Consider the following 24,835-nt stretch of genomic DNA (forward strand, 5'->3'; position numbering starts at 1 on the left):
TGTGTATTATGTTGAATATATACCGTTACACTTTCATAGAGGATCATTTTCTCTACTTCAATTTAACAAATTTTGTGCAGTTTAACACTTTTTGGGGGCGGAGGGGTGCAAAACCGTGCAAGGTTCTGGGGCTCTGAAGTAAGTAAGAGCCCGAGTCCTCAAGGAGCTTTACAGCCTAGTCGGGGAGTGAGACAAGCAGAGTGGTTTCAGCGCAGTAAGTGCTATGAAGGGCTTCTGCCGGGCTGCCCGGCGCTGCGGGAACTTAAAAGACAATCAGCAGAATAGCGCAGGGCTTCAGGGGACGGAGGGACAAGTTCTACATCCGGCTGAGTCTCCTAGGGCCAGTCAGGGTCGCCTGGGGTCGGGGTGGGGGATAGAAAGGGCCTTGCAGAGAAGGAACACGAAGGCTTGGAAACAGACTGTGGCACGTTCGACTGGGAGAACTAAGCTGTTCCAGGTGGACGGAGTATATGTAAGATGTGAGGGGTAAGATGGCAGGAGAAGGACTGCAGACAGGACAGGTGTACGCAGACCCTGAGGGCAGAAAGACCCATCCGTCCGTCACGTTCTGTGCTTTACATCCAGTTTGTATGGCCCCTGTTCATAACACATCTGCTGATTCAGGTGGGGCTGGTGCAGTGAGGGTTGGGAAGGCTTGTAAGCCAGCCAAGAACATTCGAGAAGTGTTTTGACCAGTTCTCCGGGGGCAACAGAGACAGGAGGAAGAAAGGGGGGCAGTGGCAGGGAAGGAGAGAGGATGGGTTTGAGAAATACTCAGGTTGTAAAATCAAGAGCTGGTCAGTTTTAAGGGATGATGGGAATGTTAGTTGGCAAGAAAACAAGTTAATTTTAAATTTGGGATTAAATGAGCCTTCGCGTCAATCGCTCAGAATTCTGATACTCCCCAATCATCTGTCATTTATATTAGAAAAATAGTTTTCTGTTTTGTTGGTTTGTTTTTCCCTTTTAAAGCAAGTTTCCTATCCTGATAACAGTAATTTGGGGGTCAACCTTTAAATGTTGTTGCCCTTCATGTTGGAGATGGGGTGGGAGAAGGGGAGCAGACTTGACTTCTATAAAAATTCGGTGTTTTTTAAAGTCAAGATTATACAATATCTAGCAAAGCAACTTTAGACTTAGAAAGTATAGTAGATTTTCACAGTAGACTATAAATGCGTATCCTAACTGGAAATTCTAAGGTGGGTGGGAAAATGGGACAGAAATCTCGCAGAGTATCCCGTTGTCCTAAAGCTCTGAGCTTGTAGTTTTGTTGTTTTTTTCCCCAAAGCTTAGAGGAGTTCTAAGTAAATTAGAATGTCAAAGTGAAAGAGGCGCTGCATCTTCCTGCAGATTCAGTACCCAGCTGGGATCCCGTGCCTGGGGCACACGCGGTATCTCCTCTCACTGGGCTGCTTGGTGAAAAAGCGGAGCTCTTTGCAGTTAGTCCTTATTGAGGGGCAGTGGGTTCCTGTGGTTCTTTGTCTCAATTTTTTGTCCTTGAGGCTATTGGTGCCTTCTTAGCAATTTGTTGTGTTTGTTGTTGACTAAGTAGCATATCCGCCAAATGAAGTGAGACTATCGGACAATTATTATTACCGATTGAATTGCCTGGGGAGTTGAAATGAACAGAAAAGGATGCAATGTGGAGATCAGCTCTGGTTTTCCTTTATTTTTCTAACATTCCACTAGAATGTCAGAAGTTATATAATTCCGTACACATCATCACACACCTTTTGATATGAAAAGTGAAAGACCTGATCTTCTTAAGTGACTCAGGAATCATCTCAATATTAAAATTTACACCGTTGTAGACTGTAAAGAAACAAGCCGCTGTTTGCTTTCTTCAGTTCTGGTGCTAATAAACCTACCAAAAGATTTATACCCTCTGGCTTAACTGAACACCAGATGGCGCTCTGAGTAAATTAAATTTCTCTGAAAAACCGAAGGCAAAAAGCAAAGCCAAAAGGATATAAGGGAGAAACTTCAACGGGCATAGTAATTGCTAATTCTGACTCATAAAGGGAAACGGTAGGTTAGGATCTCAAGTCCTGAGAGAGGAGGGGACACAGCATGGCCAAGAGTGTGTGCTTGTTCAAACAAACGAGGACTGATCTACAGGGCACCGTAATCTCCCTAGACTTGTTTTCATTTCACCTTCCACTCTTAACACTTAACAAACATATGGCAAAACATGGTACTCCCCAACAGAATGTCTTCCAGACACGGTAGGACCTATACTTTCTACTGCTTTCAAAATCACAGTACTCTTCCTTTGAATGTCTGGCACTTCTTATTTTGTTGTGTATCATCTAGGTTAGTCTGAAAGCTTCCTAGGACATAATGTCCTTTGCCCCTGTATCAGAGGTCTAGAAGAAAGAAGAGGGGCCTGTTGTTAAATTCTTGGCGTTTCTCAACTTCCACTGTTACCTGCTTTTGCAAAAACATCTTAATGTAACACTGACTCTTCCCCATACTTCCCTGAAGAACCCAAGTTTGTATTTTCAAGATAGGATATTCTTAAGACCCAAATCATTCCGGGTTATAAGCATGCCTTGCAAACTAAATACATGAAAATCTGCATCTGCATGAAAGGAACCTGGATTTTTTTTAACAAAAGATTCCTCACAGGATTCCTTTATGTATTTGTATACATTTAAAATAATTCCATAGGTAAGGTAAGATGCACCCAGACACCTGTTCAGTTGCATTCTTAACATCAGATACTCAGATAGCCACCTCCATAGGATCCCCGAGGGGAGGATGCAGTCTAGCTTCTTGGCATGTCTGTGAGAGCCACCGTGGTTGTTATTTGTAGACTGTACATTCTCATTGGTATAGCAGGCGTGTATGTGTCCATCCTGCTTTCCAACTCTTTGTGCCTATTTTATTTTGTACTTTGGGCTGCTTTCCTACTTTTTTTTTTTAATGACCTTCATTATATATTCAGTTGAATCTATTCTTCCTGGGGTACCTCACAATTTAATCTTTTTAATTTTGTCATTTTCAATTTCTCTACTGAGTTACATCAGCTCTTGTTTCACAGCTTCCTGAGGAGTCTTTTGGACCATTTTTGTTCTGAGATTTTGAATTTCGAATTTCAGGTGTTAATTTTTATTTCCTGCCAAGTTCTGTTGGAGGATATTTAATTCACACCGAATATTGTTGCAGTTTTCTGCCTTACGGTTGAGGGGAGAATTTTCAGCAGCTATACTTCTCGTCTTCTTTCTTCTTATAGATAGTAGTGTTTGTAGATATTTTCTTCCCTTTTCGGCTCATTTTGAAAGGTATCCTTTTCCTTAACTTGCAGAAACAGTTGGTTCGATGTAGGCAAGGATGAGGGGTTTCTGATTCAAGAGTGTTTTCTTCTGTTGGAACAGTGAAATACGGTATTTCTCAGAGATGACACTTTTCTTTGTGAGGTGGTAGGGGCTTGGAGTCTCACCTGATTCTGTAATTTTACTTTTCTAAGACCCTTACTTCCTTCTTTCATTTTATCATCAAGCCTCCAGGAGACATCTCCCCCTGTCCCAGACACGGTACATTCCTCACCCAGCCCCCTTCAATCTCATTCAGACTTCCCCTTGATGATCCCGTGGGCAGCGCTGCGACGCACTGGGGTGAGGCGTCAGTATCCCCATCACTCGTGCTGGGGGCCCTGTGTTCTTGCCCTGTGTACTGCCACAGCTAGGCCCCCTGCCCTTGTCCCTTTACCATATAGTTTCCACCTGACTCTGCCTTCATAGGAATTCTGATGCCGGCTCTAGTTTCCCATGAGCTGAACTTTTTTCTGTGTTTCACGGTTATGCTGCAGGTACAGGTTACAGGTGACTTTGTTGGGAAGATAGTGAAAGAGATTCAGATTTAGGCAGCAACTACTATTCCTTGGAAAACCAGAAGCTCAAGTACTCCCCCCCTTAAATATGAACACACAAGCAAGAACTATCAGACCTGGGAGGAAAGCTTCTAACCTGACAGACAAAAATGAAATCAAACAGAAAACAACGTTCAATACTGTGTCTGTTCAACAGAATAGGTTTTTCTATACTTTAAAAATTTAGAGAACATAAAAGAGAGCTCTTGAAAATTAAAAACGTGAGAGCAGACATGAAACCCTTGCGGGCAGAACTGAAAAAGACACGTCTCCTCGGTAAAGGACAAAGACGCAGAGGAAGCAGACGACAGCAGCTGGCTCAAACCTGAGGTGCACTGTCTGAATGACACGGGTTCAGAAAGAGCAGAGAGGGTGGAGGGGAGAAACAATTTAAGAAAATGTCCCCGAATGTACGGCACGAATTTACAGTTTGCATACCCAGCGTATTGGTGGAGAACGGGTGACTGTAAAACGGTGGAGCCCTGGGGACAAAGAATTATTCCGTGAGCGTCCACAGAGGAAAAGCAGATGACATGTAAAGAATTAGAAACAGGAACGGCTTCAGATTTCTCAGCATCCACACTGCAACTTAGAACCTGGACAGTGCCTTCAAAATTCTGAAGGATAATTATTTCCAAGCTAGATTTCTAAACTCAGGCAAGTTACCAATTAAATGTGAGGGTCAAAAAAAAAAGACAAGACATTGGTCTCAGGGAACTGAGCTCTCACATACTCTTTCACAGAACGCGTTGAAGCCCAGGCCCACCAGATTGAGGAAGTAAACCAAGACGGAGGAAGACATGGGACCCAGGAAATGGGAGACCCAAAGGAGAGTGGTGATAGGATCTCCAGAACAAGGTGGAAGGAGGTCTAGGGAAGGCAGCTGTGCGCCAGGCACAAAGGGCAACCACTCCGGGTTCCTGCAGGTTAGACGCCACAGGGGAAAACAAAAGATCAAGCAAGACATAAAGAAAAAAGTAAACTGGGAAAGTCATCATGGTTTATTCTGCGTCTCACCTTTGAATTAGCACAAATATATATATATATATTCCCCCCCCCCCGGCTGCGCCACGCGGCATGCAGGATCCTAGTTCCCCAACCAGGCATCGAACCCGTGCCCCCTGCAGTGGAAGCGCAGAGTCCTAACCACTGGATCACCAGGGAAGGACCGCCAGGGAAGTCCCAGATAGTCTAACATTAATGTGACCTAAGTTACAATGTAATTATGTAAGAAGATCGGGGAGGTGTGGCAGGGGCAGTGGAAGAGGGCTGGAGAGACACCTGTATTCTTACCTTCCATGTGGGGAAGTTAGGAGATAAATGTCGGGCAATGAAGAATCAAGAATGTAGCGACGCGGGCTTCCCTGACGGCGCAGTGGTTGAGAGTCCGCCTGCCAATGCAGGGGACACGGGTTCGTGCCCCGGTCCGTGAAGATCCCACATGCCGCGGAGCGGCTGGGCCCGTGAGCCATGGCCGCTGAGCCTGCGCGTCCGGAGCCTGTGCTCCACAACGGGAGAGGCTGCAACAGTGAGAGGCCCGCGTACCGCAAAAAAAAAAAAAACAAGAATGTAGCGACGCAACTGTATTAAGAACCGGGCACACACCCAAAGAATCACTTAGAAGAGGTGAAATCTTTTCTCAGGAGGACACAAGGGGCTGTTTTCCTTAACAACCCCTACAGAACAAGCTGACTTAGCTACGTGTGCATTTATACCTTTGACTTAGTAAACTGTAAAGGCATTTTATAGAAAAGCATAGAAACGTAACAATTTTGGCAGAAAAAGGCCTAATCTCAATGAAAGAGAGGTCTCATCCAGTAACTCCCTATCCAGTAACCCCTACACCACCTGTTCAGAGCGCAGAAATTATCCATTCGGTAAGAAGAGCTTTAGCCGCCTGCAGCTGTGTAGGCTCTCCCTGTCTTATGAACTGGTTTATATTTAAGTGTTTTCTACTTGTAAAACTCTTCCCGGCTCATGAGGCCCTGCCCTTTATACATATCATTGGTCCAATGGTCCGTCCTTGAGCACTGCCATGTTTCAGGTGAAATTTACTTGCTGGTCAACATCATGAGAAGACTCTGCCTTAAAATCAACGGCAGAATCTGGAGAACGCATTCCTGGCATTAAGATGTCTGAAAACCTATTCTTGAAGCAGTGGAGACTGGGTACTTCTGAAAGTCCATGTACAATTATATTATCAAATATATGGTATAGATACATGTAATTGCCATCCACAACCGAGATACGCTCTCATCCTTGAACCCTGTCTTGGGAATAAATGTGTGTTTCATTTAGGTCGCACACGACTCTTAAGATTGGAGCTACTGTGCTTGTTTTCAGATGAAAAGGGCTCCGAAGGTCACGCAACTAAGTGGCTGAGCCAGAACTAAACAGATTTGTCAATCCTGGCTGTGCTCTTTTACCACACTACCAAATCTAATTAAGTCTTCGTCCCTAGCTCATCTGCCCTCTCCTTTAATCCACGCAGCTATATTTCAGCACAACTGTCCAAATGCCCTAGGATAGGTTGGGATATAACAAAAACACCATACCGAAAAATATTTTAAGTAAGAGATAAATGAACTTGCATATTGACCTCGTATTGTGAGAGCTCTTCAGTTTCTTGCATACACACATAGGACACCTGTGACGGTCAGCGATAGAACCTAGTGGCCCTTCCTTTTTGCAGCAGAGGGGCGACACAGATATGCTCGACAGCGTAAAAATCCTAGTAAAAGGGCAAGAATCCAAATGTTGAGAATCCAGCCAGAGGTCATGGAGCCCGTGGACCCAGTTCAGCTACTCCCAGGATGTTGCTGAAATTGTCGGACGCCCATGTTTTACTGTTCTCTCTCTTCCCCCCGTTATCATTTATAAAAAGCAATACCAAACGCTCTGGACTGAACCAGAGACGTGTGATAGAAAAGCACATTATCTGACGGAAGGGCCCATTAAGAAAGTCAGTGTATGATAAAGGATTAAAAAAAAAAACAAGACAGGCGGAAATAAGCATAATTTTTTCAAGAACATTTATACATCTTTTTAATTAGATTAGCTTTACAAGCATCTTGAGAGCTTTTTCATAATGAAACGCCGCTTCTCAAATTACATGACTTTATAGTCTATCTGTAGATGAATCCTCAAATTCTTTGCCTGCTGTGGATAAAGGTCTGTGTTTTACGGCTGGTTAATATGGTGAATGAAAACAGCATTAGAAGCTTTATCTTTAACCAGGATTAAACACATATAGGCCACAAAAAGTTTTAAGTTTTGTTTTATATAGAGTCCTGCTTGGTGACAAGTTAACGGTCCCACTAACATGAAATGAACAGATTTTAAATGGATATTAAAGGAATGGCTATCCCGATTTCTCAATCCTTTCACAACAATCTCCAAGAACTTATATAAACTTTTCCAAAAACAAAAAACAAAAAAAAACACAAAAAACCAAAACTTAAAACCTGTCTGGTGAGCAAAACCCACAGGTAGTAGAATCTGACACTTTGCACAACTGCAGAGAAACACATCTGAATGACACAGGGGCTCCCAGATTAAAAGGCTGTTGCTGTACACCTTCACAGACAAGCCTCCCATCCACATCATACCATTTCTACTAGACCTAAAAACAACAGCGCGTTTTGAGCTGTGGCCTCAGGCAGCGCACTGCACCGCAGGCCAGGTGGCAAAGACCACTTGCGCTCGGGGAGTGTGGAGGGCAGGGGGCAGAGGCACTTACTGTCGAGACGCTCCGCTGTATTCTATGGAACTAGGAGAGGAAGCGGAACGAAACTGCACGCGGGCGAGGAAAAACAACAGTCAACTGTAATTGTCTCCTGCAAGTTCTCCGGAAGTGAGATCACAATACTGAATATTCAATCCCACCCTAAGTCCACACTGTCAGTTCACTAAACAATTTTTTTTTCATGTTTTACATGAACAATAGCAATCTTTTAATAAAAATTACTGAGCTTTCCATAGAAAAGGTCTCTAATTGAGTACAAACTATACAGATGCTAAAACTGTCATAGGTTGAAATATACAGAAATATTTCTGTACACTCACATTATTTTGGCAAAGAAGATTAAGGATAGAGATAGAAAACTGAAGTGGGCAAAGGTCTGTGTTACACCCATAATTCACGCAAAATACAGATACCACCCTTAGGGCTTTGCTGAAGAGCCTAGGAAACTGAAGTCTGAGACACCCATCCTAATTCAGGTGTTAAATAACAGAAGTCTGGGAGGCCTTGTGTGATTTTGTAGTATTCCCTCTTTTTTTTCCTGAAAAGTGAAAAAGCAAACTCATGAAACATAAAAGTATCTGTTTTTCTGCTTTGTGTTTTGTGTTTGTAAGCTAAACATCCATCTTTCGGTACTGACGAAGAGCGTCATGTCTGGGGAGTGTGTCAGCAGTGGTCTGAGGCGTCACTCACGTTAAGTCTCTACCAACACCGTTCAGTCTGAATGCGCACAGTCTCCCCTTGACGCTACCCAACAGGAACGAGGTGCTGATCTGCTGACCAGATGGGCACAGGAGTAGGAAGAAAACGTTAACAGCAAAATTGAAAGTACAATCAACTTGACGGGAAGCAAAAGGAAAAGTCTTAGGAAAGGGGACAGTATCTTCTACATCTATAGGATATATATACCTGAAAGCATAAGAAAGCCCTTTATCTTGGGAACTTGATGCTGAGGATAACCTCAAGTTCATTTAGTGCCAGTCACTTTAGTTTTTTTTAAACGTAACTTAAAAGATAAAACCTTTTTACTGTGTATTTTTTCTTATAAAGCATAAACTAAAAGTTATTGGTAGTAAACGGTGATGGTTTTACTGTTATGTTTCACTACTAACAATGTCAGGAAAACAACAGCAGCAACTTTTAAGAGTCCAAATTAGTGTAAGACAGGACACAAAACAATCGGATTTTTCAGCTGGTGATTAAAGTGCTCCTTTTCTTATTTTAAGTAAAAAGAAAATTAAAGTAATCATTAGTCACTGGCAACAATCATTATAAGAGGCCTCTTAGGGCAAAATTTAATAGTACGAAGAGGTTTACAAAAATAGATGGATGCTATTTTGGGGAATAATACTGTAATTTTTTTCTCAATTCAGTTTTGATAAATTGTACCTGATCATATAAAAATTACTTCAAATTCAAACTTGACTATATAAAAAAGGGAGAGATGAAATGAAGTCAGCTAGATGAGAGATCTGGCAAAATATAAGAATGAAAAAATTCTACCTAGGGCACTTATTTCATGTCCAGATGTAAATACCACTTTCAGCTGATAACTTATATTCCTCCCATCACAGGTTTGGAGTCAATCATGCAGTACAAAGCCACACAGTCAAAATCTTCGTTTTGATGCAACACAAAAAAGTTGTTTGTTTCCTTAAATTGCCAACTGGTGGTCTATTTTCTTTGTCCCATTTATTCGTATTCACAAGTTAACAAACAGCGTCAATAATTACTGTAGATGAAGTGGGGTATTGCTGGATCAAAGGCTCTATAAGACGTCTTTACTGATTGAATCAGAAGGTTTATTGAGTTCAACCCTCACACCTTTTTCACCTGCAAGGTAAAAAAAAAAAATTCATTCATTCAGTAAGCACCAGAGTACTGCTTCCCACTAAGTTCCTAACAGTACGCACAGCGTTTCAGCTTTGCAAACACACATCATCTGAAAATGATCACGCTTGCACTTCCAAAAGTTACCCTCGGGACTGTATTACGAGGCATGCACAGACGCTGAACTAGTAAACCCTCCAAGGGAAAAATCATTCTCTACACAGAGAGAATGATTTTTGTCTCCTTTTATTTGAAAAGCAAATCAAACTGCTGTAAGAGCACAGTGTGTTCAGCGTCACTGAAAGCACACTACTAGGCTTCTGTCACAAATAAACTTTAAAAATACACAGAAAATGCGTGAACATTCAACTTTTATAGTTTTATAAAAGGCTGATGTGGGATTATCAACGGGCTCATGAATATACAGCTAGTTAGATCAGTAATATGAACGAACTTGAGCAGGTTTGTGGAGATACAGGGTAGGGTTAAAGACAAGACAGGTCAGTGGTCCATCCGATGGAAACCTCAGACCCAACCGCTCCGGGAGATAACCCGTAACTGGGGGTGACCTATGGACGCCACTGGCAGACGTGGACTCCACATGCCTGTCTGCTTTACTGATTTCAGCATGTCAATTCATCCCCTTTGTATTAATTTTCTTCATGTCCACATTTTACATGGCAGACCTGGAGTACTCTTCAGAGCACGTACATCTAACACGGAAAGGATATTATTACCTTTCCTCTGCGGGGAGAATGAGAGGAAGCCAGCCTGTGACTGAAAAGGATTATCACAGAAAAACTCAGCTTGGACTCAAATGATTTTCCCAGACTTCTTTGTCTCAAACTTTCCTCATCTTTGGGCAATTGTGACGGTTCAAGATAACAATGAAGATGACTTAAGAGCAGCCCTCTTAAATAGGGGAATTAAGAATCAGACGGAAACAAGGAGCCAGTCTTCTGGCTCACGGAAAGCCCTGCCTGGCTGCGGGGTCTCTTCCTTCCGCTGTACCCTGGCCCCAGATGTTTACCTGTTAGATATTTTACTTTAGCTCGTGCTCTCTCATCTGCATCAAAATACCAAACAGTTATTGCGTACCTAAAAGAAAATTCAGAATAGGGTAAGAATGATCACACTGGGGAAAACAAAGCGTATTCTGTTGCAAAGGTCTACTAAAACTTGTAACGCCAAAATAATGCCTAACTTGGGGTGACATCAGGTGATAAGGGAGCGGAGCAACAACCCACTCACTTAACCAGTAGTCCCAGTGCTCAGGAGTATGGCAGAGAGCCAGGAGTCGCTAAAATTTATGTTGCAGAGTTGATGAGTTTTTATGACTTTCTTAACACCTACTTAGCCTACTTGATTATCTGTTTTGCAAGCCCACAGCAGATCAGAAACAGACAGTAAGAAGGTAAGAGTGGCTGTTACAGAAAAAGCACGCTATCAATAGCACAAGTTCTAAAAGAAAAGCAGAGAAACAGAGAAGGACTCAAGGCCAGGGGCCCTGTAGAGCAAGGGAGGGCTAAGTCTCCACCACTTCTGAGGACATCACTACACACATACCGGCAAAGAATCGTGATGGGGGTTTACAATTTTACAACCTGGAGTCATCAAGAAACTTAAATTATGCTAAGAATGTTTTAGGATTTTTATCAAAGCAATTTTACTATGTTTTGTTTCATTTTTCTGAAAATTTCATCACTCACTTGGAGTATCTCATTTCACAAATACTGAAGAATCTCTGGTTTATTAAATACCACTTAGTTACAGCTTTCGGTACCAATAACGTGGGAAATGTGCACACACCACAGGACGTGGAAGCACGCTGCACATGACCAGCGCCTGAGTAGAACGCAGCCATCGGTCAGAGTGTCCTGCGGCTTCTGGCCAGTGTTCGCTGGGGGCAAAGCGACACTGATCAAATGAGGAGCCAGCAAGCGTGGCAGAACTAAATCCTGTAACGCGGCGGAAGCAACGAGTCAAAGGCAGAGGAGAGTGGAGGCTGGGAGTCTGGGCAGCGGGGGAGGCCGAAGCCCCAGGCCACTCAGCTGCAAAGAGGCAGAGCTGAGCTCCAGGTCTGGCCTCCCGGCTTCCAGAGCTCCAGCCCCTCCCCTACCACGCAGCCTCTTCTGTCCTGTCGGCGGCCGTGGCAACAGGGAAGGTGCACAGACAAACACTTTGGTACGTCTTTCGCACCTGCCCTACACTTTCAGTTACTTAGTCATCAGAGTTCTAACACCTGCCCCAAGGCCTTCCCAGAAGACAGCTGTAGAGTAGCAGGCGTGGCTCTGCCTCCCCTGCCTCTCCCTCCAGCCATCTGTTTAGAGGCCCCTCGTCCCCACGTCCCCCTCTGCCGGGACTTCCACAGCCGCCCCCGCTCCCGGCAGAGGCCGACGCTGCCCTACTCCCCGCTCCCCTCACTCCAGGCCCAGTGGCGATTCCAATTCAACAGCCCTGTCTCCCTCCTGCAAACCCCTGGAGCACTCCCTAATCGTCTTGGCATCTATTTACCACCTAAAATGTCGGTTCTGTCTTCATCTAGAAAGGCTACAGCCACACCGTATTCGAGATTCCATAAAAAGCAAGGTCTGTGACGCGGTCTCTAGGGCAGAGACGGGCACCGGGGGGACGGGAGGCGAGGCGGGGATTCAGGACGGCGCGCCGTGTGATGTGACGGGACCCCCGGCCTCCACCCAGGGATTCTTTTGGCCGCTAGCCACACCGCTCAGCCGGCACTCGCTACGATGAATTACGGCTGAGGCAACATGGCTCAGAGAGAAGCCAGAAGGAGGGACAGGTGACAAAGTCTTCAGAGCTTGAACCTCATCAAATGCTGGCCCGTCTCTAACATCACTATCAAGAGGCAGCTCCTCTCCCAGTGTATCTAAGGGACCTAGGCAAATGCATGCCAGGGATTCACTACTGTAAGGTTCAAAGTCCCTTCTATAATGAAAAATAGGTATTTAAAAAGGAGCACTTTTTATCCCAAATATTCATTTTGATAACAATGTCTGTAACATCTTCCATTTTAATAGTCTAAACATTTTAATTGGGTCATGGTTAATGGTAAAAGAAATGTTTTTAAGGATACATTAAAAATAGGTTTAGAAAACTAAACTTTGTAGGAAGAGAGTGTAACGTAGAAAATAATGCAGAGGAGCGCGTAACAAGCCTAACAGACGCTTACTGTTAAAGCTGAAGGGTGATTTTTCTAACATTAACTCCCAAATACCTCTTCTCCACTTGTCTTTGCTCTACTCTTCTTCCTCTGTATTTCTACTCTCTGGTTATGTGTTTTTCTCTTCTGTATCATTTTTCTACGTCATCCCTCTGCCCCCCACCCCTGCCGGACCACCTTTAACAAAGTTGCCCTTTCCCTTCTCTATCTAATCTTTATTCCCCAAGTGAATACTCTCACCAGATCCGAGAACGGATCATAGTTAAGGGAAGACGGGAGCCCCGTGCTCCCCTGACTGACCCCAGACATGGAGCGGCTGTGCAAAGAGACTCACAAGCACTTGGTACCAACTGTGAATCAATCTTATAGAATTATTCAAATTAAACAGTTACGACCGAGGCCCTCTGATAAAGGCAGGTGAAGAGCAGGAAAGTACGCGTTAGAAAATGTCCATGTTCACCCCAGCCACCCCCTCCCACCCTACATGCTCTTGACCACTTCTTCCTGAAGGGGAGGAGTACTACCTTGTAGCGTATGCTGGCTGCACTTCATGAGGGTTGCGACGGTCGGACCAGAAAAACAGCAGTCTATCAAACCTGGGTTCAATGTCGGCAAACTGGGCCTTGCCTTCCGGGAAAATTCGAAGTATACCTCCACTTACCTAGGAAAAGGGCCAAATACGTAAGCGTGAGTGACCAAGAATGCTACAAAATTAAATTTAGGGGGGGAAAGACCAATTCAGGATATCCGAAGTCTTAAATCAATTATTCACAAACATATCTCGGTTAACGAGGTGGGAAGGTGAGCCGAGATTTCAAGTACATGCGCCAATCAATACAAGGAAACATTCGTTCCTTCTTTTAGAGAATTTTGTAAATACTTGATGAGACAGATGTATACGATCTGAACTCAAAAGTCTTAAACTGACACTTGAAAGCCTGAAAAAGTAGTAAGCATTTCTTATTTATGTATGGTGATGACCTGCTTAACCTACTCTTAAAAATGTATCCATATCTAGTCATGTTGACTAAATTACTACAAATGGTTTAAGTATGTCAAAGAACTAGCTCTTTGCCCTTGCCAAATCTAATGCCTCTTATTTAAGGAACTCACTAAATCAGTAGCAAGTGTCATTTACCATCAGCGCTGCGGTCATCGTTAGAAACTGTAGCTCTCCCCCCCCAGACTGGGCCTGACACGTCGATGACTCCCTGCCTATGCAACTGGACTCCCTTCACAAAGGATCGTTACTATTTACCCCAGCAAAGATCCTTCTCTGTTTGGACCAGATGGACTCACCTATTCATTCCAATACTGACTGGATGTCTATTGTTCTGGGCCCTGTCCTGGGCCCTGGGTGCAGAGTAGGAAATAATTCAGACAGATGTGGTCCTTGTGGTAATTATAATCTGGGTGGGGGGGAGTAAAGCGAGGTAAACCCGACCCAAGTGAGTAGCTCTTCACCCTTGGAAAACTCAACTCCTAACAGGTAGACTCTTAAACTGAAAGGCACATTGATACTTGATCAAGACACCATGGAGGCTGAGCCTATTCCTCGGTTCCACTACAGCCAGAGAAGCTGTTTACAGGCTCACTGTCAAGTAAGGTAGATTCAAGCTACCCGGTTCCCTTGCCTTCCTTCCTCAGGTTCCAGCGTTGTTCCGAGCGACTGCCAAAGCACTCATGCAGACATCTTTTAAAGGAGCTCTAGACTGTGACCGAGAACATGCCTCTTTTCTCTCCCCCTGCCCTCCGCCCTTTCACTGGAGTCACCGGGAATAGCACAGGCCATCTGCTGAAAATGTTCAGAAACATGTAGTTGAAGCTACCAGTCCTCTGGGAAACGTTCCCTGATCCCTGAATTAGGCGGGCTCCCACGTGTTCCCACAGCAATCTGTCCTGCACTTGGCAGCGCCAACTGTAATCGTCCGTCTACTGATCTGTACCCTCCACTCCAGCCCAAGCTCTAGGAGGGATAGTTCTATTTCTGCTCTTTCCAGCACCCAGAACAACTTCTGCCACAGTGTACATATTCAGTGCAATCTTGCAGTGAAAGTTTTCAGTTTTACATATAAAAATACTGAAGATTTTTTTCTGCTTATACGCTAATTTAAAAACAACGTATTAATGACCTTGGACAGGTCATATAAAAATTAAAAGATCAGCCTAGAAAGAACCTAGATTCTAACAAAATGTAAAACTTAAGAGTTGATCAAACATATTCCTAGTTTTCTAGATACTCACAAAATCGGAAAAAAAATTTAAATTCCAACCAAATTTATAGCAATTTGTTTTGTGCGTTGGGCTCAAGGTGAATTACCAAACTTATGTCTCTATTTCAAACTTTAAAAGCTATAACAAAAAACCATGTTTGTTGACATAATGCCTCAAAATATACTTAGCAGTAAAACTTACCTCTACTTTGAACTTGGAGTAGGACAGAGGAAATTCTTTTTTTCTTCCCAGAAAAGTAACATTTTTTACTTTTAACTACTTGTCACACTTCTATAATACTTTCTATTCTTGCATTTGTTTTGTTACTTGCTCTTTTTTTTTAATTCTAAACTTTATTCATTTTACTGAGGTATAGTTGATTTACAATATTGTGTTAGTTTTAGATGTACAGCAGAGTGATTCGGTTATACACATATGTGTGCATATCTATATTCTTTCTTAAAAATTCTTGTCGATTATAGTTTATTACAAGATATCGGATACGGCTCCCTGTGCCATATAGTAAATCCTTGTTTCCCTATTCTATATATAGCAGTGTGCATCTGTTAATCCCACACTCCCAATTTATCCCTCCCCCCTTTCCCCTTTGGTAACCATAAGTTTGTTTTCTATGTCTGAGTCTGTTTCTATTTTGTAAATAAGTTCATTTGTAATATTTTTTAGATTCTACATATAAGTGATATCATATAATATTTGTCTTTCTCTGTCTGACTTACTTCACTTAGCATGATAATCTCTAAGTTCATCCATGTTGCTGCAAATGGCATTATTTTGTTCTTTTTTGTACCTGAGTAGTGTTCCATTGTCTATATGTACTGCATCTTCTTTATCCACTCCTCTGTTGATAGACCCTTAGGTTGCTTCCATGCCTTGGCTATTGTAAGTAGTGCCGCTGTGAACACTGGGGTGCTTGTATCTTTTTGAATTAGAGCTTTCGTCTTTTCCAGATACATGCCCAGGAGTGGGATTGCTGGATCATATGGTAACTTTTTAATTTTTTAAGGAACCTCCATACTGTTCTCCATAGTGGCTGCACCAATTTACATTCCCACCAACAGTGCAAGAGGGTTCCCTTTTCTCCACACCCTCTCCAGCATTTATTATTTGTAGACTTTTTGATGATGGCCATTCTGACCGTTCTGTGAGGTGTTACCTCATTGTACTTTTGACTTGCATTTCTCTGATAATTAGTAATGTTGAGCATCTTTTCCTGTGTCTGTTGTAGTGGCTGCACCAATTTACATTCCCACCAACAGTGCAAGAGGGTTCCCTTTTCTCCACACCCTCTCCAGCATTTATTATTTGTAGACTTTTTGATGATGGCCATTCTGACCGTTCTGTGAGGTGTTACCTCATTGTACTTTTGACTTGCGTTTCTCTGATAATTAGTAATGTTGAGCGTCTTTTCCTGTGTCTGTTGGCCATCTGCATGTCTTCTTTGGAGAAATGTCTACTTAGTTCTTCTGCCATTTTCTGATTGGGTTGTTTGTTTGTTTGGTTATTGAATTGTATGAGCTGTTTGTACATTCTGGAAATTAAGCCTTTGTCGGTCACACTGTTTGCAAATATTTTCTCCCAGCGCACAGGCTGTCTTTTCTTTTTGTTTATGGTTTCCCTTGCTGTGCAAAAGCTTGTAAGTTTGATTAGGTCCCATTTGTTTATTTTTGCTTTTGTTTCTATTGCCTTGGGAGACCGACCTAAGAAAAACATTGGTACGATTTATGTCGGAGGATGTTTTGCCTGTGTTCTCTTCTTGGAGTTTTATGCTGTCGTGTCTTATATTTAAGTCTTTAAGCCATTTTGAGTCTATTTTTGCGCATGGTGTGAAGGTGTGTTCTAACTTCACTGATTTACACGTGGCTGTCCAACTTTCCCAGCACCACGTGCTGAAGAGACTGTCTTTTCTCCACTGTATATTCTTGCCTGCTCTGTCAAAGATTAACTGACCGTAGGTGTGTGGGTTTGTTTCTGGGCTCTCTATTCTGTCTCACCAATCCATATGTCTGTTTCTGTGCCAACACCACGCTCTTTTGAGTACAGTAGCTTTGGAGTATAGTCTGAAGTCTGGGAGGGCTGTGCCTCCAGCTTTGTTCTTTTTCCTCAGGATCACTTTGGCAATTCTGGTTTTTTTGTGATTCTATATGAATTTTAGGATGATCTGTTCTAGTTATGTGAAAAATGTCATGGCTAATCTGATGGGGATTTCATTAAATCTGTAGACTGCTTTGGGTTATATGGCCATATTTTAACTATATTAATTCTTCCAATCCAAAAGCATGGAATATCTTCCCTTTTCCTTGCATCACCTTTGATTTCCTTTATCAGTGTCTTATAGTTCTCAGCATATAAGTCCTCTACCTCCTTGGTTAGATTTATTCCTAGATATATTCTTTTTATGACGTGATTTTAAACAGAATTTTTTTTTACTTTCCCTTTCTGGTATTTCATTGTTAGTGTAAAGAAATGCAACAGATTTCTGTATATTAATCTTGTATCCTGCTACCTTGCTGAATTCATTTATCAGTTCTAACGGTTTCTGTGTGGAATCTTTAGGGTTTTCTACATAGAGTATCAAGGACAGAGGAAATTCTTTAAATCAGTATATGATATGGAAAGATGAGTGGATCACCGTGAGCATACTCTAAGTTTTAGGATTTGCTCTTAGAACAGGACTAAGTTTTTGTACATTTAGGACCCCGTGGTTTCCATTTACGTGTGTATGCGTGTGGTGGAAGGAGGCGTTTTAAAGGCTGATTTTTTTAAGTTACCTTGGCTACACAAGTGTGTTCACTCTCTGAAAATCCACTGGGCTATACATTACGTTCACTTTTCTACTTAAATATTTTGCTTCATCACATGTGAAGTAAAAAGAGATTTTGTACAAAAATCAACCAAAACTTAGTTTATACAACCTCCAGTGCAACAATACATGACACACTTCTAAAGTTTAAATCATTTAAGCTTAAGTGAAACTCAGGCTGATGTTAAGGGAATAAATATTTGCAACATGAGAAATTGGATACGCTGCACATTCTAACTGGTTTTACAGGATTTTTCAGTACCGATAAACTAGCTTTTCATAATCCGGGGACAAAGAAATCCTGCCTCCAATAGCCCATAGCCCAGTGCCAGACAACACCTCTGCAACAATGCAAAGCACGAAATGCAGGCGCTAAAGAGCAAATAACTCTTCATAATCGTAATACATAATCTCCCGCAAAAGTCATGATAAAACAAACACTCTCAGAAGTGTTTTTAGAAAAACTACTAGAAGGGATATTATTTTAATAAAAGATACTTTTGTTGAAGTTAAATTTTGGATATGAATGTTTCAACATCCGAAATAAAGGAATCTACTTTTTGAGCTCTATTAGGATCTGTTTCATGTTAACGAAGATCCACTCCTAATACCTGAGTGAAACATACCTAAGGAGAAATGTTTAACTGTTCCACGTTTTAAAGACAGTCTCACCTATGAGGAGTATGAATCTTAACACTACTTGTGAGGAAAAAATACCTGTAAGAAAAAAAAAAAATGCTCAATGAGGTGGCATACCTTGGCATCCCAGTCTTTATTAAGATAATATATACATGTCACACATCTTCCATCTCCATTTGGATTATCGACATGACGTACATAACCCGTTCCGTTGCCTGGATAACAAGCAACCATGGCCTGTAATAATAATAATAATAATAATAAATTTTAAAGTCCACGTATGAATAAAAAGGGAAAACAGCTTACAGCAAAGATCTCTGATTTTTGGCTACTCTGACTTACGCTTAAATTCTTTCTCTAATAAAAATCATGTTTGTAAACAGAAGAGGTAAAAATCTTCTATGTTGACATTAAGAAAAAACACAGGGTAGGCTGGTGAACAATGCAAAGTGTGGTGAATTCTGCCTCACAGTGATGGGAAAAGCTGATGTGGAAGGATCGGAAAGCCTGCAGGACCCTCTTTTGTGATCGTCACTCATGCCGATAATCAAGATCAGGCGGGCTTTGTCCTGCTCCATGGGAGATGGCCACCCTCCCTGAGCTCGCCACAGAACACCTGCGTTACCGTCCGACAGTCACACACATCCTCTGATACCATCTCGGAGTGGTACCAATTTGGATAGGCACAATTTAGAAGATCAACTCCAAACACTAACTCATTTAATGTCAGTGATTTTTTTAAAAAAGGCTAAATGACAAATTAGCATGTGACGAACCCCTCTTCAAATCAGAAAGTCACTTTTTCACTCAGATTATAACAAGATGTAGTTCAGAAGACTATTGGGTTTAAGTATGAAGGCGTAAGAGAGGCCCAAAATAAAAAGCACCAAATAACTTGCATGTCCTAGAAATGTAGTACATTATAATGAAGTGAAATTAGTAAGGGTAATGTTTTTTAAATCTCAGGAATTACGAAGAAAACAAAAACAAAGATGCTCAAGATTACCAGTTATTCTTGAAATTCTTTATTTCTCTAATTTCTCCACGTGTTAAAGTTAATGGGTAAGTATTAATGTCAATGAATTAGTATAGTCATCAAACAGTAATTAAATTACATCATTATTTAAGATAAATGGCAAATGCTAATTTTTAAAATTCCTAAGCGAACAAATAACTCTGTTCTATCTCTGAGGGACTAGAAAGCATTTTAAATCTGAATGCTTAAAAAAAAAAAAATCACATTTTCATAGACACCTTGACCTACTGCTCTTTATCAGAAGAAGAATTTTTGGTGAAGATTACTTATGTCTCTATTTTTCGTAATTCTAGACAGACTTTAAATCCCTCTTCTTGTGACCTGAGGTTGTAATAAGAGGGAGAATGACATGTTTCTTGCATTTAATAATGCTCAATAAAAGATAAACCCAATTTCCTTGTCATTAGCTGCAAAGGAAAGGCATGTGTAGCGGACCTTGAACATTAACTATAAAAAAAGGTACTAATTTAATAATGCAACTAATCCATATATGATTGAGACAATTATGGTAAATTACTTGATACATTCTTATCAACAAAGAAGAAGGAAAAAAAAAGAAAAGAAAAGAAAAATCAACCTGAACTCTTCCCTAAGGAGTTCTCATCTCAAGAAAGTTTACTCAGGCCTCCCTCCGACTATCTGGTTTGTAACCTCAGCATTTCTCGTGTAAGAACAAATGGGAAAATCTTTCTTCGATCATCCACCCCACCCCACCCCACCCCACCCCACCCCTCCATTTAACAAACACCTCTTGAGCACCTACTACGTACATGAAAGGGCCTGGGGCTAAAATGATGAACAAAGTCTCTTGCTTTCATTTATTATGGAACTCAGCATAGTGGGGTAAATAATCAACAAACAAACATATATAACGTGATGTTAGGTAGCGATGATTTTCTTCATGTCTTATGAAAAGATAACACATTATTGACTGGGGGATTTTTGCAGAAACTAACGTCTGTGGCGTTAATACATCTCCGGTCAATAATGTGTTAAGTTGAAGGATACAGAAAATGACAGAACGATACTCTGACCGCTCTGAGGATCTAACACTGAGCAGAGATGAAAGGAAGGGAGTGGCCAGTCGCGTGTCCGTGTGCGGGGTGAGCACGTCCGGCAGAGGGCCCACGGGCACAGAGGCAGCAGTGGCGTGGCAGGCGGAGGGCAGCAGCAGGACAGCTGCAGGAAAAGGAGCGAGGGCAGAGGATGGTCGGAGGGGGTCCAGCAGGCCATGGTGAGGACTCTGGATACTGCTCTAAAAGTGACAGGAGGCCAATGGAGGACACATCTGATTAAGGTGGTCTGAAGGTGGTCAGTTTAGACTCTGTATGAATAAAAAATAACAGCTGCAATACCCTCAACGTCACCCACTACCTAACATTCACTGGACGTTTACTATTTGCCAAGCGCTACTCTAAGTAATTTACGTATAATAACTTATCTGACACAACTGTATGAGGTAACTAGTACCGTCCTCCTCCTCGTCATTTACCTGTTAAGGAAACTGAGGCCCAGAAAGGTTAATTCATGTTCTTAATGACATACGACAGCTGACCCAGGTATGAATGCAGGCAGTCTGGTTTAAGAACCCGTGTAACTGACCACTGTACTAGACTGTGGTGTGTGTGTTGGGGGACTGGGGGTGGATAGTGAAAAAAGAAGACTGCTAATTGGCTACTGCAGTTTGTTTCTAGGAGAAAAAGAAAAAAGAAGCTGACCAGGGTGGCAAGGTGGGATGTATTCTGAAGGCAGAAAAGCAACATGATGTGCTCAGGGACCGGAAGCGGGGAGTAGGGAAGAGACAAGGATGACTGCAGGTTTCGTTTCAGCCTGTGTAACTGAATGAATGGAGCTAACTATTTACCAAGATGGAAACACTAGGTGAAAGAGTGGTTTTAGTAACATGCACAGGGTAGGAAAGGAGTTTCTCAGCAACAGTCACGATGAGCCAGACATCCCAGAGTAGAACAGAATTGAAGACACCAGGATTATGCCTCAAGATGGGACCTGTTTGTGTCAGTCACTTCTACTCCGCTTTCCTTAGGGTTACTGGAGGTACCTGGGGGTGGCCACTGGTGGCGGGGGGTCCAGTGAAATGAGAAGAGGCCAAACATTTGTTTGGTCTTGCCCCAGCCTTCAACTAGGGGCAGCATTTATCTGTGTCCTTTGAATTCCAAGTGAGACTTTTGGAAAAAATAAAAGATGCAATAAAAGCTTTAAACAATTGTATTAATTAAATTCTGTAATCCCTGATATAGCTCACTCACGCCCACCTAAATGTATTATCTGAGGTGCCATTACCACTTTAGCCTGGCCTGCTGTTCCCTAGATCCCTTTAGCTCTGCTCTGGTGGCAGGGACGCTACCAAATGTAGAGAAAGGAAGGAAGGAGAAGGGGATCAGTGATACACAGGGCCTGCATTTTATCTGCCAGCTTGACCTGTCAATACCAGCCGCAGGAAAGGCAGTAGTACATTAGGACAACTGTAAAAGGATAAAATGCAAACCACCAGCGTAACCCAGCGAACTAGACGGCCTATCAATAATTACAGCTAACTGCGGGTGGCTATAAAATAAGAGTGATGTGTGAAGGAGAAGGAAGCAAGGCGACCCTGACCCCAGAGCACAGACAAGCCGTTCCGTGCCTATAACTAGAGACTCTAAGAGGAAAAGGGAGAGCCAAGCATACCCAGAAAGAGCAGATCGCCACGGAAAACCTGAAACCCAAAAGAGCCACACTCCTAGAGGTTCTGGGGAAAGATAAATTTTGTAGGAAACATGCAAAGATTTGGAAGAGTCATAAATTCATTCAAGTATCTGTGTGGCCTAAAAATGACACAGTGAAACTGCACTTAGCAATTCATGTGTGTCCTGAGACTCCTCCCCACTTGGATTCTAGAAAACTTTTAAGGTATTTCTATAACGTCTCATGAAATCTGGAAGCTGTTATATTTAAAATAAGTATTCATATTTAAATAAAGTTATCCTTAGCTATGGTTTGGATTATCAAAATTTAAAGTTCCTTAAATGTAACATAGTGCTTCCAGGTTTGAAATAATATTTACACTTTACGTCTTAACTGGTAATTTTGTTTTCCTGGTATATATATTTAATTTTTTAAAAAATTTATTTATTCATTTTTGGCTGCGTTGGGTCTTCGCTGTGATGCCTGGGCTTCTCACTGCGGTGGCTTCTCTTGTTGCGGAGCACAGGCTCTAGGCACGCGGGCTTCAGTAGCTGTGGCTCGTGGGCTCTAGAGCGCAGGCTCAGTAGTTGTGGCGCTCGGGGTTAGGTGCTCCACAGCATGTGGGATCTTCCCGGACCAGGGATCGAACCTGTGTCCCCTGCACTGGCAGGCAGATTCTTAACCACTGCGCCACCAGGGAAGCCCCTTCCTGGTATATTTTACATGTATTTGTGTAAAAAAGACTCTTGATATGGCTGTTCTTGTTTTGTTTGTTTTTAATATGCAGATTCTTATTCACAATACTTTTAATAAATTCAATTTATTTTCTCTTAATCTCTTGATAAAGCAACTAATAACAACTCATTCGACACCTGATTTCACCTGCTTGAGCATGTTATTAGTCTAGAAGTCATTAGCAGTATCAAAAAATATTTATGGAATACCTACCATATCACACTACAAAAAGGGTCAGTGTGATATCTGTCTGAAAGGACTTAACTGGAAAGAAAGAAAACACCAGGCAACTGGAAAGAAAGAAAACACCAGGCACTTACAAATCAACAGATAAAACTGAGTAGTGCAAATAATAAACAGGAAAATAATTCTGAAAAAAAGGAATTATTCATGTGGGATAAAATAAAGGGACAAGGCTCTGAGCTACACCATGATCCCAGCTTATCTTTAAAGGACAGATGTGATTTGGAAAGGCGAAGGCATAAAAAGCAAACAGTATAAGCATGACAAATATAGGAAACAGCTGAGGGGACAGTGGGGTATTTTTATAACAGTCTGCTCTGTCACTTAATTACTTAAGTAGTAAAGTTAATTTGGTAAAAATAGGATGAAATTTTGAAAATTCAGCAAAGGAAGAAGGACACGAAAGGTCAGCAGCAGTGAGCCACTGTGGTCCTTGGGTGGCGATGGCCACAGCAAATGCTTTTAAGAAGGCAGCTTCCGTATTCTGGGACTTATATGAAAGATTATTGTAAGATAATGCACACTGCTATGGTCTGAATGTTTGTATCCCTTCCTAAATTCACATGTTGAAATTCTAACCCCCAAAGACTTAGGAGGTGGGACCTTTGGGAGGTGCTGAGGTCAGAAAGGGGAAGCCCTCATGAATGCAACAGTGCTCTTACAAAGGGGCTCTGGAGGTAACCCTGCCCCTTCCACCATGTGAGGACACAACCAGAAGTCGCTGGCTACGAACCAGTAAAGGGCCCTCACCAGACAGTGACCCGCATGGTCGCCTTGATTTCGGACTTTCCAGCCCCTAGGGCTGTGAGCAATACATTTCTGTGTTAATAAGCTACCCAGTCTGTGGTATTTTGTTATAGCAGCCCACAGGGAGTAAGACACACCTATGAAGGATAAAACTGTTCCAAGAGATTTACACTGTATGTACTGGTCCTAAGGATAAGGAAAGGCATTAAAGTCTACGAAGAAAAACTGAAGTATCTCTATCCCTAGAGATTTGTTGGGGATTTTGGAGCGATACTCCCTGGTCATCCTTCTGTCCTTTCTGAGGAGCAGCAGACACGACCTCACACTCCTATAAGGGTTGGGCTGGAAGACAGTGGAAGAGTCTAGACATTAGCCTGAAAAAGAAACAATGCAATTGCCTACTATATCATTCTGAGGTACATTCCTAATCTGACATCTCTTTGAGACACCAAGTTGAAATATTTCAGTTTCCCATTAGGAAAAGTCTATTTAAACATAAGCAAAACAATTAAATACTATTTTTTCCTTTTTGATATGAAAATATACACGATTGAGGACGTTCTTAAGATAAGAAACACCATAAATTTGTTTTTTACTCTAAGAATAAAAGGAAGGAAGAGGTTTGCGATACCTCTTTGGAATCTGAAGACATTTATTTCTGGCACTGGAAGGCTTGTATTCAATATGAAGTTGAACCAGGAAACTTTTTTCCTTTTTCCTTTTTGAACTGAATTGTTTTAAAACATTGATTCAAAGGTAAGAAAAGTAAAATTTTACGGCTATCAAAGTACTATATTTACCCTGAATGGGGGGAGAAGCTTTACTATCGGAAAATGTATTCTATTAAACTATATTGCCCCAGGGTCGCCAGCCCTCTGCCCTTTGTGGATGTTGACGGTTAACATTCAGTAAGCACTTACCTTGAGCCAGGCAAGGATTACCGTCTCACCGTGTCTTCACAAGTTTATGAGGTTAGGTACAATTAATGTATCCATTTTGGAGATCAGAAAACTGAACTATAATGAGAACAGAAAGCCTGCCAAAGGCCCCAGAGACCCTGAGGGGCCCAGAGGGAAAACCGGCGGCTCTGC

At 42.1% G+C, this 24,835-nt stretch overlaps 1 protein-coding gene across 5 annotated transcripts in view; it reads right to left on the reverse strand.

Moving 5' to 3' along the window:
- Window positions 1-7,132: 7,132 nt before the first annotated feature.
- Window positions 7,133-24,835, reverse strand: part of EGLN1 (egl-9 family hypoxia inducible factor 1) — a 57,758-nt gene continuing 40,055 nt past the window's right edge. Inside the window, exons 2-5 of one of the 5 annotated variants that reach the window (XM_022553237.3) lie at window positions 18,416-18,535; window positions 13,149-13,285; window positions 10,474-10,541; window positions 7,133-9,446 (exon numbers count right to left, since the gene is read on the reverse strand). In XM_022553237.3, the coding sequence (XP_022408945.1) occupies window positions 9,382-9,446; window positions 10,474-10,541; window positions 13,149-13,285; window positions 18,416-18,535 (390 nt within the window). In that variant the 3' untranslated portion in view covers window positions 7,133-9,381. Of the gene's footprint in view, window positions 9,447-10,473; window positions 10,542-13,148; window positions 13,286-18,415; window positions 18,536-19,300; window positions 20,590-24,835 lie in introns of those variants that run through there. The other 4 variants (XM_089897398.1, XM_089897399.1, XM_089897403.1 and 1 more) reach the window with 4 other exon arrangements.

The sequence above is a fragment of the Delphinapterus leucas genome, chromosome 16 (genome assembly GCF_059928025.1).
Source record: "Delphinapterus leucas isolate spDelLeu-1000000601 "Yukka" chromosome 16, BTC_Dleu_Yukka2, whole genome shotgun sequence".
NCBI lineage: Eukaryota > Metazoa > Chordata > Mammalia > Artiodactyla > Monodontidae > Delphinapterus > Delphinapterus leucas.